We start from the raw sequence: 16,322 nt of genomic DNA on the forward strand, positions 1-16,322 counted from the left end.
CCTCTGATGGGGGCTAAGTCTGCACCTCCTGTTCAGACCAGCCGCCTACTTCCGAGCTGGGCGACTTTGGGCAGATTGCTTAATCTTACCAAATCCCAGGGCTTTCCCGGGTTGCACCAGGCCAGGTCCCTGATAAGGCCCCCGGGCTGGAAGGGGCTCTAACCAGCAGCTGGGGTCACCAGCTGCCTAACTGCTCCCATGAACCTCAGATCACAGTTCTCACAGGTGGAAGGATTCAGGAATTTATTCCGTTGTCAATGTCAGAAGTCACTTCAGAGTGCCTCAAGGGAAGATGGGAACTTACTGAGCCTTGATACTGAGAATTCCAGGGACAAATCTGCCTTCAGCCCCAGCTAAATCCAGGGGCTCCAAAAAACATGCATCCCTCTGCATCCTAGAGATCTGTTTTGCTCTGGATTGCCTCACTCTCAGACATCCCTTCCCCACCCCACCCCAAAGTGGACAAGAGGGTCCCCAGCATCACCAGTCTACCCTCCAGCCAGCTGTGCCACCAGGCAGGGAAGAAGCTCCTATTTTCTTTTTTCTTTTTTTTTCTTTTTTTTTTTTAAGATTTTATTTATTTATTCGACAGAGATAGAGACAGCCTGCAAGAGAAGGAACACAAGCAGGGGGAGTGGGAGAGGAAGAAACAGGCTCATTGCAGAAGAGCCTGATGAGGGGCTCGATCCCACAACGCCGGGATCACGCCCTGAGCCGAAGGCAGACGCCTAACCGCTGTGCCACCCAGGCGCCCCTGAAGCTCCTATTTTCTGATTTCCCCCTGTCCCTGAACAGGTTGTCAAGAGCCCAGCATGGGCCACATGCTGACCCCTGCACCAATGCCAGGGTCAGGGGGATCTAATGGCTAGGTGGCTAGGCCCAGGCCACATCACTTGTCTCCAAAGCAGGGGGTATCATGCTAACCCAGATGCTGATACCTCCACAGGGGTCCTAGGATCCATGCCACTCCCCACTGGGGAGCTGTGAATGCCCAAGGAGGATGGGAGGCAGATCTGGACCCTGGTAGGACCCCAAGGCTCCTGGGGTCTTGGTGCTGGGAGAGGGCCTGATGACACCCTGCTCTTCTCACCTCAGTTACACAGGGCGGAGGTTGGTCTGGGGTAGAACTCAGGTCCTCAGCAGTGGGACCCTCGCACATGCCTGAACCTCCCTTCTCAAGTCTGCTAACTTCCTCTGGCCACCTGCCCTGACTCTACACTGACCTGCACCAACTCCAGCCCCAGCCCAGGCCCAGGCAGAGCCTGGCACGCTCCCCATCAACCCACCCCACCCGCCTCATGGTATCCAAACCCCATATGGAATTTTCTCGCTTTCTGTGTGACAGTGGATTATTGTCTGCCTCCCACCACTCCGTAAGGGCCACCTAAGGGCCCGGCGGGATTATGGGATTATTCTCCCTGATCCTGAAGTCCCTTAAGCGTCAGGACAGGTGTGAAGCAGCTGTTTAGGAATGAGGGAGGGAGGGAGGGAGGGAGGGAGGAAGGAAGGAAGGAAGGAAGGAAGGAAGGAAGGAAGGAAGGACAGACATGAAAGCAATCCTGCCCAGTGAAGGGTGAGAGGCAGATACAGCGGCTCCGGAATGGGCTGCACTCTTTCCCAGCAGGATGACTCAACCAAACCCCTTCCTTACTGTCTCTGAGCCTCAGTATCCTCAACGGGCAAATGGGTAAAGCAAACACCCCCTCCCCGTAAGACCTGCAGAGCCGCGGTGAAGCTAGAGATTACATCAGGGAAAATGCCCCAGACAGGACGCAAAAAGCTGCGTTTTGTTCTCTAACACGACTGGGAAAGGATCTGTTTAGAATTTGAAGATTTTTTTTCTAAGTAAAATAAAAAACACCAGATGGCTTCAAAGTACGCAAATGTTGGGCCAGTTCTCGTGACCTTCCTCGGGAGACCGAGGCCCGAAGCGCAGTGGGAGGGAGGAGACAGCCAGGAACCAGGGCGGAGGAACGCGGGTCCCAGTGACTCACGGCGGGGCCGGGTTCGGGCTCCGGGCCGGCGGGCGGGCGGAGAAGCCCCTGGCTGGCGCGGGCCAGGACGCTGAGGACAGGCGGGCCAGAGAGGCTCAGGGCGGGGGCGGCTCTCCGGGTCGCCCCAGCTCCGCTCACGACCTGGGGAATCCCCGCCTTCGAGTCCCAGCTCTCCAGTAAATCCTGGCTTCGAACTCTGCCACTGCCAGAGTTTGCCAGCTCTGGCCGCCGCGTTTGGGCAAAGCCCCTTTCCACCTCGGAGGGGCCCCAGTTTTGTCATCTATCCGTGAGGCTCTAGAGTTCCGTCCTCACAGGGAGGGGAGCAGGCTTGAAGGCCTCCCGTGCACCCTTGGAGGAGCATGGCACACAGAGGGGCACGGGGGGGAAGGCGTGCACCATGCCCGACGTTGTGCCCTGGGCCTTACGCTGTCTTAATCCTCACCCCCGGCCGGGGTAGGGAGCTTCCACTGTCATCCCATTTCACAGACGGGGGAACTGAAGCACCGAGCCACTCAGTGCCCCGCCTAAAGGCCCACGCCTAGACCGCGTTGAGTCTGGATCTGACCTCAGAAGGTCTGCAGCCTCCAAGCCATCTCCTGGACCTGACGCCCACGAGCCAGGGGAGCGGGGAGCCGCCCCTCACCCAGTTCCCTGGCTCCTGGGGGCCCAGTCCCCGCCGTTGTCACGACAACCGGGGACCAATGGGGAGCGGGCAGGCGGGAGGAGCCCCGCCCCGGCCCCGCCTCTGGCGGAGGGCTCCGAGCTAAAAGGGCCGGAGGCCGGGCGGCGGGAGCCGAGGCCCGCGGAGCGCCAGGCGCACACGGAATTCCGAGTGTCCAGAGCGTGCAGAGTCCCCGAGCCGCGAAGGGCGAAAGCAGCAGCCAGGATGTGCGGTGAGCGTGGTGGGCGCGCGTTCCGGGCCCCCAGCCTCTCGGCGCCTGGGCCCGAGAACGGGGCGCCGGGGACCCGGAGCTGGCGCGGGATGGGGGCATCGATCTGCCCCCTTCCTAGAACTAGGGGCTTTCACCCGCCGGGCCTGCCTCATCCTGACCCCCCTGCCCGAGGGGCTGTTCCAGGGAGGTGTGGGAGAGGAGGGTGCCCAACCCCGGTCTCGGACTTGGTGAGGGCGACCCGCCCGGCCCCCGAACAGAGGAGACAGAATTGGTTCTGTCCCGGGCCTGGACCTTCACAATACAGAAGTATCCGCACTCCCCCCCAATGTCCGGTACGAAAAGCGCCCCCAAGTCGCCCACAAAGGCGGCCACGCGCAAGCTCACGCATGTCGGGTGCGGGGTGCCCAGCCCAGCTTTCAGCCCACGGCGCCCACCGCGGAGAGGCGACCCCACATGCACCCTCCCGGCAGCCCGCCGGGTTCGCCCCGGTGGCGTCGGGAGCAGCCCTCGTGCGCTCGGGAAGGGCCTGTGTGATCTCCTCGCGTCCCAAAATGAACCTCTTGTCCCTGGAAGGGTTGATTCTGTGTTGCCGCCTCTTTGCTGAAAGAGCTCTCGGCGACGTTTGGGAAAGAGGCAGCATCGACCGCCAAGCCTCGAGCCGAAGCTGGGAGAAGGAATCCGGGATAGGGAGCAGGGCTGGGCTCGGGCGTCCTGAATACCGCGGCGACTCGGTGCTGTCCGGGGAGGCTGCTGGGCCGTGGGGAGGGCGGCCGCGGCCTTGCGCGCACATCTGCAATTCCTTACTCTCCTGGCTGGGCTGCCTCCGCTGGCTGGGGAGAGGGCCGGGAACTTCTGCTGGGACAAAAGGTCACTGTGCCTTTTTTTTTTCCTTGAGTAGGATTCAGTTACCCATTCCAGCCTCCTGTGGCTGGAGGACCTGGTGGAACTTTTGAAGCCATGAAAGGCCTCTGTCTGACTTCGCCGAGGGCTGTAGGGTGGGATGTGCCAGCGGCCAGCCCTGGGCCAAGATCTGTACAGGCCTTGTTTCTGAGGCCAGCCGCTCCTGAAAGTGAAAAAGAACGTCTGACCAAAGAGCTGCAGCCTGCTTTGGGATGCAGCCTCCCCCAGCCCAAGCAGGCATCAATTTAAATTCCTGAACCTTCAGCAAAAATCTCAGGGCTGCGAAGCATCATGAACAATGTATAGGGCTGCCTGTGGGTGTTTCTGGGCAGAGAGACCAGGCCAAGGTGGCAGTTTTGCCAGAAGCACTTTGGGTTCTAAACCCCTCAGTGTGACATTCAAGGCCCCTAATGGGAGGCCTTAGAGCCAGACTAGTGGGCGGACCAAGACCCTTGCTCTGGAAGGGTCTGCCCCTCTGGCACTGGCAGCCTCCCTCCTTCCCCCTCTCAGATGCCCTCCCGCACCGCACCCCCACCCCCACATCCTAGCCTTCCTAACTGCTTCCTACCTGCATTCAGCTTTCTCCCTGGTGCTTTGAGCCTAGACTGAGCTCAGACTCTCCCAATGTGGGGTTTTGTTCTGCTGTCTTAAGGGTCCCCACGTGTTTTGTCCCCTAAGGAAAGGATGAGCTTTGGGCTGTAACTACCTATGTCCTCACATCAAGGGTCCCCACTGGTGGGTCCCACCCTGCAGGCCTCAGTGAAGGCAGGGAGCTGCGTGGAATTCCCACATGGGAAAGTTATTTCCTTTTCAAGTAGCCAGGAGAAAGTCTCGGCTGGGTGATAATGTGTCTTTTACAGCTCTCCTATACTTGCCAGGCACCCCTTGCACAGAGGAAGCTGTCCCAAGCCCAAACCTCACAGCAGCAGCTGGCTAGAATTAAACACGTTGTTCTGGGGCGGGGGGCAGTTTCTGGATGATGGCCTGTATATGTATGGCAAGTGATACTGGTTTTCCTTTTATGGTTGTGTCCTTTTGCAGTGCGTTTATTTCGGCTTTCAAAAACTTAGTCAACTTTATAGAAAAATGTTAAGGAAATGATTGCATACTTGGTATAACGATACGTCAAAAATTGCGGAGATGCTCCTGGAATAAGCCACTTAGCCTCATTGCTTTCCGTGTGGGGACACTGAGGTCCAAAGAGGTCTGTGCACCCCTGTGTCTGAGGAGTTGTCTAAAACGACTGTGGCCCCACTGCGATCTGCCACTTGGAAGCCTCCTCAGAGGTCGTATCTCCAGGGCTGAGTTCCTATAGGGGTCAGCAGTTGCTAATAATGACCAGGTTCAGATTGGCTCTTGCCCCCCCTCGTCTTCGCTTTCCTCCTCTCCTTCCTTCTTCACTCACTAGTGATTGACTGCTCCTGGAGAGGGCCTGTGTTTTCCACGCCCTGGGGCCACGGATCTTGCCCTCAGAGAAGGGGCCAGTAGTTAGAGAGGGGCACAGAAGTGGTCACCAGGCAGGGGTGAGATAACTCATTAGGTAAACGCTCCAGACGGGGTGGACCTCGGGACCTGTGCCAGGCCAGTGGGCACCTGTCTTTCTGTTCAGGGCTCAAACTATTTCTTACACCCACCAAATGACACAATTGGGAGATTTCCCATTAGTAGGTAGGATTTTCGACTTCTCTTGAAAAAAATCGGAAGATGAGCAACCCCGAGTGTATCTATCTGAACAGTGCACCATGGCCCCTAGGATGATCCCGTTCAGGGACCTCACTCACTGATATTACCTAATGGCCTACATGTAGTCTGAACCTGAGACCCCAGAGTAGTGGAGGCGGGGAGCCCTGACTTTGCCGGGAAGAGTGCCACAGGAGCCTGGCCTCAAGTAGGAGCCCCACAGAGAGAAGGGAGGGGACAGGTGCGCCAAGCTGAAGACACAGGATGTACAAGATCATGGTAACAGGGACCACGCATGCGTGGGCACTGGGCAAAAAGGATTGCACTTCCGGTCCGTGAATTCTTAAAGCTTCCCTATCCTTTACTACTTCATTTAGTAACTTATTGGGGGGGGATTGGCTATGGAGAATTATCGAATTCTTAGTTTTTGCTAGAAGCGAAAGCCCTCACTTTGAATTCATTATCTTTTGTCTTAGTTGGTGTATTAGTGTCTGTCGGCCCCTATAACAAATTGCCACAGACTTGCTGCTGTAATACAACACGAATTTATTTTCTTGCAGTTTTGGAGACCAGAAGTCCAAAAGTCAGTTCTGCTGGGCCAAAATCAAGGTGTCAGAAGGGCCCCACTTTCTCTGGATGCTCTAGGGCAGAATCCGATCCTTCCCTTGGCTTTTGTCTCCTTATTCCAGTCTGTGCCTCTGTGGGCCATCACCTTCCCCTCTTCCATGTCAAATCTCCCTCTGCCTCCCTTTTATTACACTTCTGATTGCATCCAGTGCCCACCTGGATAATCCAGGAGAATCTCTCATCTCCAGATTTTTCATTTAATTGCATCTATAAAGACCTTTTTCCATATAAATATTTTTACAGATTCTAGGGATTAGGACCTGATATCTTTGAGGGCTGTTATCTATCCTGCTGCAGTTGGGTTCTTGCTTTTAGGCACCTTCCCCAAGAATAGCCCAGTGTTGCTAATCCCAGATGTCCAAGACATGGCCATAAGGATATTGACCAGGGGCGCCTGGGTGGCACAGCGGTTAAGCGTCTGCCTTCGGCTCAGGGCGTGATCCTGGCGTTATGGGATCGAGCCCCACATCAGGCTCTTCCGCTATGAGCCTGCTTCTTCCTCTCCCATCCCCCTGCTTCTGTTCCCTCTCTCGCTGGCTGTCTCTATCTCCTGTTGAATAAATAAATAAAATCTTTAAAAAAAAAAAAAAAGGATATTGACCAGAAGGCTACCAGTATCCCCTCTATGCCCAACACACACACCCAAGTCCCCTGGTCCCAGAACTTGCAGACTGGACCCACCATAGTCAAGAAGGCGAATGTAGGCATCAGTTAAAGATTTCATCCTTCACCGGCATGGTGTCACATACCCAGTTGGACCAAATATTTTTCACAGTTTTTCTAGAAGTCAGGTCTTATGTCATATAAATATGGCTCTCACTCCGTCTTGCCCTCCATGCATATACATACCCTTCCTGCTCATTTCTTCCCTGCAAGAAGCAGGCAAGGTTTTATTCCCCCAGAATCAAGAGTGACCACCCCGCCCCACACACACATAGTATATTTGCTTGCCTAGTGGTCTTCACAAGAGCTTATTACGTGCTTAGGGGCTTGTCTCTCATTTCAGCTGAGTAAACAGCCATCCAGGAAGATTACATGACATGGAGGAGAACTCACCATTTTGTCCCAGACTCCTTCCAGCTCTGGGAACCCCATCCTATTTGATATCCTTTTCCTCCCTGTTCAGTTCATGAACGGATGCCTCAGAAGGGGCTAAGCTGGAGTTGATGGGGCACGGACTCTGGGGTCAGGTCACTTGCTTTGCTACCTCTCCAAGCCACAGGATCCTTGCAAAACAGAGCCCCTGCTTGGGGATGTGCAGATAAGTGTTTGACAAGTGGCTCACCGTGGCTAATTTGAGGTCGTCCATGTGAGGTCCCTGTGTGTGGAATTGAGGAGAGGCATGTGGTTGGCTCTTGGGAGCCAGTCCTAGCAGTTCCCACACGCCGCTCACATCCTGCCTGCAGGACTCCCATGGGCACTCTCAGACAGAGGGCTTCACAGAGACCAGCTGGAGAGGGGTTCAGCGCTGGAAGTGATCTCCCCTCTTCCCCCTCCTCCTCCCCACCATCACACCATTCCTCCCTCAGTCAGTCTTATTCATCGGGGCTTTCCCAAGTTCACAGGAATCTTCCGGAAATTTTGTGATGTAGCATTAGTAGACAGTGCTTTTAAGTTGAAGGATTACTTTTATATTTAGTGAAATCTGCTTATAAAGGAAGATGGACTTGAGGTAACAAACACCCTAAGGAGAAGGTTCTGGAGATTAATTTGATGCAAAAATAAGCAATTTCCTCTGATCATCTGCCTCTTTCACTTTCAAAGGGAACCTTTCCCTGAAAAAAGTTTGACTTTTTTTTATAGCCAAATTTTAGCTATAAGACTTAACACTTTCTTAAAAGTATGTTTTAGTACAATTTAGAGTATATGTTTGCTTCTCTCTTTGCTCTTCATGCAATCCTAAAACGACAGGGACACCAAGAACTTTTTTATTAAAAATAGAAATGCCTTGCCCACGTTTACTGCAGGAGGCACAGTCTTCTGTTATCGCAGAGATTCCAGTGGTGTGGTAACTTTAACCCATGGAGTCCCAGTGAGGCCAGAGCCAGGGAGAGGCTGTCCCGACCCCGAGCCAGGCCCTCAGTCCCTGTGTCTTGCTGTGGGATCTCTACCTTTGCTCTCACTTCTGCGAGGAGGTGATAGTAATTGTCCCCACTTCATCTGTATGGTGTTGCCCAGAGAGGCCACAGCCTCCTCTGTAGTCCTCCCTGTTGGCCCAGTGTCCTCCCCGACCTGGGGGCCTCACCCAGGAGAGTAGACCTGCCCCATCTTTCCTAGCACACCACATACACACACCCAACCCTCAAACCCACCCTCACGCCCATACACACTCACACGCACTCACACATACCCAACACTCAAACACAAACTCACACACATCCGATGCTCAAACACACATTAGCACTCATACACATTCACACGCACCCCTGACATTCAGACACTCACACACATACACACTCTTGCACACACACACACTCAGGAATTTTCTGAGGCGGAAGTCCAACTGGCATGCATGTTTTCTGTCTGGGTGGGGAGTGACCCAACTTGAGAATTGGACTAGTATCTAATCTGTCCTAGGCTCGTGGACTAAGCAGGTCAACCCCTTCAATGTTGAGAAGCATGGGATGGTGGTGGAAGGAGCGCCCTCCGTCTGGGGGAGGGGTGGTCCCAGCCTGGCTGGGTGGTGATGTGGACCCACGGAGTGAGCCCCTATCCTGGTGGGGCGCAGGCTGAATCTCTACCCGGGACTGTCCACCCCCACTCACACGGAGGGCAAGGTTTCATTGTGAAGCTGATGCTTGGAGAGAGGGAGAGAGTTTCCAAACCTCCAGCCACAGACAGATTCAGAATACAGATCCCAGCCTGCCCACAGTGAATTTGACCTCTTCCCTTGTCCTCTAGGCCTCAGACAGCACCTGCTCCCCTCCACCGCTCCAGGCACCCCAAGGGTTATAAAGATTTCAGGAGCTCAGTGCTCCTAGTTCTGGCTGTGTGTCCAGGGAACGCTGCCTCTCAAGCTGGTCATTGTCATTATCTGTCGCTTGGAGGTTGAGTGTCCCCTGCGTGTGTGGAAGGACCTTGTCCTGGTAGCCTTTGGTCCTGAGTCGCCTGTATGAGCTCTCAAGCCATTTGCAGAGGGAGTGCTAGAACCCCCAGACCCCCAAGGTGAGCCAAGCAGAGGGGCCGCAGTCCCCTTTCAAAGGGCTAGTCTCCATCCTGCATCATGCCTAGAGCCTTTTCCGGGGTTTATCTCAGCTTTTCTCTCCTCAGAACATTTTCTCGCTCACTTTCCCCATCAGATTTAAGAGTAGGGCCCTGAAAAGCTGTTTGGAAGCTCTGGATGCCAGGGTGGGGTGTGGGCACGGGGCATGTGCTGAGCTGGGGTGGTTAGGCCACAGCCGACTCTGTCCCCAGGCCAGACATTTCTCGAAGCCACCTTGGGAGGGTTTCACCATCCTGCCTTTGCAAGGGAGGGAGGGATAAGGGGGGGGCCAGACTTGCTGTCGTTGCCACGGCCTGCAGTCAGAAGCCGTATAGTCTGGTGGGGGCCAAGAGGAGTCTCCTGATGTCTACACGGCCCTGGACCCCACCAGGGGAGTGCGGAGGTCTTCCCACCAGGGGTGAGGTGGGCATCTGTCCATAGACATGAGCTATCCCTCTCTATGTGAGCTACTTCTCACCCCTCGGGGTAGGATTGTAAGACAGGGCTTATGCTGATTTTGGGGGGCAACAGGGAGACACCCTGCAATCACTCAGATAGATCCGGCTGTGACTTACTCAGGTCTTTGGCCTTGGAGCCAGAAGTGCCCTTCTGTTCACAGGAGCCACGGCCTTGGCCCAGGACCTGGGGAGGATCAGACGAGATAAGGTTCTAAAAGGATTGGCTTCCTGGGTGCCCCACACATCTGCTGCTTGGCATCTCACACTCCCTAGGGGCGGGAAGACCCTTGGGGGATGCTGGGCCCATCCTTTTAGTCACTGGAAGGTGTGCTCAGACAGAGCTTTCTCCTTCTTGTGGCCCTTGTTCTTCTGGGTCAGTGGGACGAAGGAGCCATGGAAGAGTCAGTGAAGTCAGATTGTGCTGGCTGACAATCCCATGCCTACCAATATCGAATCATACAGAAGCACGTGGTAAGATGGTAAATGGGCACGTGGTGAAATACTGTGACCGTACAAAGGGCACATGTGCAGTAGGAAGGGAGTTTCTGCCCTATATCCAGTACCCTCCTCCGAGGCAACCACTGCACCCCCACCACTCCTGGGTCTTGGGTGCCCTTCCAGAAACACCGTATGCGTCTCCCCAGCCCTCCCTGCATAATTTCATCATGTTCTGCCAGCTGCTTTTTCCCTTGACACATCTTGGAGATGTAGCTTGTTTTCCGAGAGGACACAGAGCCTCACCTTATTCTCTGTGGAAGGCCACCTGCCCATGGTCCCACGGTGGCCCCGCCACGTGGTTGCGCTGCTGTCACTTAACCTGGTCCCTCCCAAGCATCAGGCTGTCCCCCGTCTTCAATGACCGCAGACAGTGCCGAGCGACCATCCTAGTGCGTGCACAGACGCCCCTCTGCAGATATCTGTTGGATCCATGCCTAGCAACCGCTCTGGTCAACAGATGTGTACATTTTTAATTTTGAAAGATTGCCAAATTGCCTTCCAGAAAGGGTGCGCAAATTTACCCTCTCTCTTGATCGTCAAACTGCTTGATCTTCGCTGATCTCATAGGTAAAAAATGGAGTCTCCGGGTGGCTTTTGTTATGGATGGTAGGGATTCCAGAAGGGAGTTCTGACCGTGAATGGCAAGAGAAATGCCTGGGAGAGCAGCTTTACTCCCTTTCTTTATTTTTCTAAAATAGTAAGAGCCTGGTGTCAATGCTGGGTGTTTTTTTTTTTTTTTCACTTCATCTCGAGAGAGTGCAGGAAGAAGGCTGCCAAGAGAGCTGCAAGAGGAGAGGGATGGCGCTTAGTTAATGAAAGAGTTTACTGAGTAGATGTCCACATGCGGGAGATTGCATGTTGAAATTAGATTTATGCTTTCTTGCGCAAAGACCTTGAAAACCACTCCTTGGCAGCCCCCTCACCACAGGGTTCTCCCAAACTGTGCATGAGAGGCTGGGAGCCTCCTGGCTGGGTGTGGACACAGCTGGTGGTCCTGAGGACAAGGACGCTTTAAGCAGCCCTGCCGCCCCTCCTGGGGCTCTGACAGCAGCACCCCCACCTCCCCACCAAGGAGGCTGCTCTGGATCTGAGAGCCAGAGGCACCTCCAAGAGCGGACGTGCCTGACAGAAGGACTTCAGAAGTGCGCATGGGCCCAGAGGAAGGGGAATCGCAGGGGAGAATCAGAGAGCAGAGCCCTAGAGCCCCCTCAGAAGGGCATTTCAGATTCCAAACCTTTCCAGAGTTGGTGTATGGGCGTTTGAGTCATCTGCAGAGTGTCCACTCCCCTTCGTGAGGTGCAGCTGTAATTCTAGAAGGATTCCCCGGATGCCAGGGAAGACTCCAGAAATGATCTGCAAGTGGCTCCCCCCTTCACATAATTGTCTCCCATGCCTACGTGGTCTTTACAGTGCCTGGAATTTGCCCACGTCCCCCCGGGGAACTGTCTGATACTTTGCGGAATAATTAACATTAGGGAAATTTCACCCCAACGCTAGATTGTAGTGGTGGCCGATCGACTCTGTGAACATAGAGTTGACCCTTGAACAATGGGGGTGTTAGGGGCGCCAGCACCCCACGCAGTTGAAAATCTGTGTGTAAGTCTGACTCCCCCCAAAACTTAGCTGCCGTTGGCCGGAAGCCTCACCCAGAAGCATTAACACATATATTGTATCTTATATGGAGCACATACTGTATTCTCATATTAAGTAAGCTAGAGAAAAGCTAATGGTATTAAGAAAATTGTAAGGAAGAGGGGAGCCTGGGTGGTTCAGTCAGTTAAGCGGCTGCCTTCTGCTCAGGTGTCCTGGGATCGAGCCCCACATCAGGCCCCCTGCTCAGTGGGGAGCCTGCTTCTTCCTCTGCCTCTGTCTGCTGCTCCCCCTGCTTGTGCTCTCTGTCTGTCAAATAAAAAAAAAAATCTTTAAAAAAAAAAGAAAATCCTAAGGAAAAGAAAATATATTTACAGTACTGTAGTTATAAAAAAAAAAAAAAGAAAGAAAAAAAGTGGGGCTGGGCAGTTCAATCCCGTGTTGTTCAAGGGGCAACTATTCTGAAAACCACTGAATTATACACTTTCAATGGGAGCATATTATGGTATGGGACTTATATCCCAATAGAGCTGCTCACAATTTTTTAATGTTTCCATTAGAAGGTAACTATTGGTTTTTGGGGTTTTTCTGTTTGTTTTGTTTTTTTAATGAGTAAAGGGACAAAAATACATCCTTTGCCCAGACGTGCTGAGGTTTGAAGGGCAGGGGACGGTGTGAGCTCCTGTGACCCAGACACTCAGCGTCTTCGGCCAGGGGATGCCTAAACTGCACGCGGGGCCTTAGCCTCAGCGTCTCTCACCTGACCTCGAGTCAGCCAGGAACGCAAAAATAGCTGACCGCCAAAATTACCCTCAGCCACGTTAAAAAGAAAGTGTCTGTCCCAGCTCAGAAAGCACGGGGTGTGTGTGTTTCTATATAGAAATTCTGCACTTTAATACTTGTGTGCAAATATATCCCGTGTACAGTAAGATACAGGACCTAAGAATGCAAAATACCATTTTTAGCGCTGTTTAATTTTATCGCCTCGCTTTCGATTACAACTAGAATGCATTTTAGCAAGTTCAATGTTCGTCTGCTGTGATCATAGTCCCATCCCTTTAAGGGACGTCAGATCACTCGTTCAGAGATACTATTTTGACTTGAATCTAATCTTTTTAATGACTGGAGATATTACAGGAGGTTTTGTGCTCAGCCCTCAGTTTCCCTTCGGAAGGTTGGCCTCTGAGTTTCATCTCCGGCGTGTTCCCCTAATGGACGTATAACATTGTATACATTTTGGGTGTACTAAATGATTTGGTCTGTGTATATATCGTGAAATAATTACCACAATAAGATTACTGACCATCTAGGGGCGCCTGGGTGGTGCAGGCGTTAAGCGTCTGCCTTCGGCTCAGGGCGGGATCCTGGCATTATGGGATCGAGCCCCACATCAGGCTCCTCCACTAGGAGCCTGCTTCTTCCTCCCCCACTCCCCTTGCTTGTGTTCCCTTTCTCACTGGCTGTCTCTCTCTCTGTCAAATAAATAAATAAAATCTTTAAAAAAAAAAAGATTAGCGACCATCTGACCCCTCAGATAATTTACATTTTTCCCTGTGATGAGAACTTTTTAAAGTTCTAAGCTACTCTCCTAGTAACTTTCAGATATATGATAGAGTATTATTAGCTGTAGTTATCACGCTGTGCATTACATCCCTAGGACTTACTTATCCTATAACGGGAAGTTTGGTACCTTTTGACCGTCTTTACCTGGTTCCCCCATCTCCTCCTCCCCCATCTCTGCCAACAACCAATCTGATCTCTGTATCTATGAGTTTGGAGTTTTTTGGATTCCACATATGAGATCATACAGTCTTTGTCTTCCTCTGTGTGGCTTATTTGACTTAGCATAACGCCCTCACGTTCCATCCGTGTTGCTGCAAATGGCAGGCTTTCCTTCTTTTTTATGGCCGAGTAATACTCCATTGTAAATATATACCGTAATCTTTTGATCCGTTCGTCTGTGGACGGAACACTTAGCTCGTTTCCGTGTCTTGGCTATTGTAAATAACGCTGCAGTGCACAAGGGGATGCGGGTATCTGGCAAATTTTTAATCCCGGCCAGACCTTTCTGTTATCCCAGGAAAACAAAAATTTAATTAGGAAAATTAAAAATTAAAATTAAATCATTAAAATCGGGGAAATAAACCTTTCAATCCCATTCATCCCTGAGGCAGCACTGCCCAGGGGTTAGGACCATTTTAAGTCCTGAGGTCAATCTCCTTGCTTCCCAGTCACAGCCTCCCAGAAAGTAAAGGATGGTCATGACAGATCAAGCCTCTAAGGCTGATAGGAGCTCTGATTGACACCTGCGTGGGGACGCTTGGCCCAGTGCCTGGCACATAGTGGGTTCTCCATAAGATGAGTTACTACGAGTATTCCTGAAGGCCAGTATTGTTCACACTCCACACTCTTGCTTCCCTGAATAAAGTGGATTTACAGTCACTCTACTCCACGTACATTTACTGAATAAGGACGGTGTGCCAAGACATAGTGAGAAATATAAAGATAGAAGTGCCAGCCTGTGTCCTTATCGGGGATGTAGGTGTTCCAAGATGCACGAGTGCTGGGGTGGCCCAGAGCAGGGGAGCACATCCAGCCGGGGGCTTGGGAGGGGCAAACCAACCCTGGGAGGTGGGGGGAGCCGAGCTTTGAGGAGGGCAGGTGTCCCCCAGGTGGGGCAGGGAGGACAAAAGGACAGAGGGACGTCAGGATGGGAAACTCACAGGGCAGGACAGAGACAGACCAGGGGTCCATCGTCTCTAGCAGGGAGGGGGCAAAGGAGTTTAGGGAGAGCCAACAGGACTACTGTTACTTCCTATTTGGGAAAATATTATTTTGAAATACCGATGCAGAAAATACAGCCAAATAAAATCTTCTGGATGTGCAGATCTCCCTTGAAGATAGGGATTCTCCGGAGGCCAAGAGATGGTTTTATTTTTGCTGTTGTAAAAGCAGATTTTGATGATAAAGCTCCAGGCAACAGGGCCAGGCAGAAAGGAGTCAAGGCCTCGGTCCCTGGGAGGACTCTTCCCAGGCCGGTTGCATGCAGATCAAGGAGGCCAAGTAGGTGAGGACTTCCCGATGTCCCTTAGTGGCCTGGTGGTTTTGCTGATCTTTGCTATTATAAATTATTTTTAAGATTTTATTTATTTATTTATTTGTCAGAGAGGGAGAGAGTGCACACCAGCAGGGGGAGTGGCAGGCAGAGGGAGAAGCAGACTCCCCGCTGAGCAGGGAGCCCGATGTGGGACTCGATCCCAGGACCCTGGGATCATTACCTGAGCCAAAGGCAGACGCTTGACCGACTGACCCACCCAGGGCCCCCTGATCTTTGCTATAAGTGGCCCCAGTGAAAGCCATACAGAAATTCTCTACAGTGTAATTGCCAGGTCAACTGGAGACTTTTTGTTATGGGCTGGGCTGTGGGTGACGTGGGTCCCGAAGCAGGAGGGGAGCACGGCTCTCGGTTATGCCAGGGGAAGTCCGCGCACGCAGCCCAGGCACCGTCTGGCGATACCACCCGCGCTGGCGTCCCCGGAGCTGGTTTCTTGCAAACATCGACCAAGTGATTGATGGACATGTGGTCCCCCCTCTTTTCCCAGGAATCTTCGCGTACATGAACTACAGAGTCCCCCGGACGAGGAAGGAGATTTTCGAGACCCTCATTAAGGGCCTTCAGAGGCTGGAGTACCGAGGCTACGACTCGGCAGGTGGGTCCTGCGGGGGGCCACGGCGTGCACGGAACACTTGTCCATTTAACTCAAAAACTAGAGAATAGTAGAAAGAAGAAATAAGGGCAACAAAAAAAAATCTCCACCCAAAGCCCTCCCATCCATGTCTTTGTGTCCCTGCTCTGGTCACTGCTGTGCCTGTGTTGGGGTGGTCTGGGGGGGCGGGGGGAGTCATGCATAGATATTTTTTGTTTTTAACCTGATCGTCATTATAGAATTGCAATTTTATGTCCTGTTCTCATCTCCCTCTCGCATTTTCCATTACCCCAATCTCTTCCTGACCATCTTTCTCGGTGGCTGCACATTCCTCTGATGGATAGTTAGATCGCGTCCCATTTTAAATTAAGCAGCCTGGGGTGGAAGGGGGAGCTGGATAATTTTATATGTCTGTTAATTCATAACGGAGAGCAAGTTAGATGAAGGATTGCAGGATCGCTGATGCAGTGGGGATACCAGCAACAGCGGCTGAGTGCAGAGCACAGGGAGATGAAGGCCTTCCGGCGAGCCTGCTGCCCTCTGCAGTGGGCCTGGAGGTGCCCCCCCTTGCAGGCAGCCTTCCAGGGCTGCACCCTGGTTAGACGCCAGGCCTGTGGCCACAGCCCAGGTCCCAGGCGCGCCGGGCGTGCATTCCCTGCTGGCTGTCAGACCTCTTCTTTCCGAGTCGGCGTCCTGAACACGATCTAGCTCTCTTCCAGGCCACCAGCCTGGCAAACAAGAACGGGTAAACCCACAGTGCTGTGGAGCCCTCC

General features: G+C 52.9%; 1 protein-coding gene across 1 annotated transcript in view; it reads left to right on the plus strand.

Annotated features, from left to right (window-relative positions):
- Positions 1-2,596: 2,596 nt before the first annotated feature.
- GFPT2 (glutamine-fructose-6-phosphate transaminase 2) overlaps positions 2,597-16,322 on the plus strand; it is a 41,046-nt gene continuing 27,320 nt past the window's right edge. Inside the window, exons 1-2 of the mRNA XM_002927786.3 lie at positions 2,597-2,887; positions 15,445-15,552. Of these exons, the coding sequence (XP_002927832.1) occupies positions 2,881-2,887; positions 15,445-15,552 (115 nt within the window). The 5' untranslated portion in view covers positions 2,597-2,880. The remainder of the gene's footprint in view (positions 2,888-15,444; positions 15,553-16,322) is intronic.

The sequence above is a fragment of the Ailuropoda melanoleuca genome, chromosome 3, assembly GCF_002007445.2.
Source record: "Ailuropoda melanoleuca isolate Jingjing chromosome 3, ASM200744v2, whole genome shotgun sequence".
NCBI lineage: Eukaryota > Metazoa > Chordata > Mammalia > Carnivora > Ursidae > Ailuropoda > Ailuropoda melanoleuca.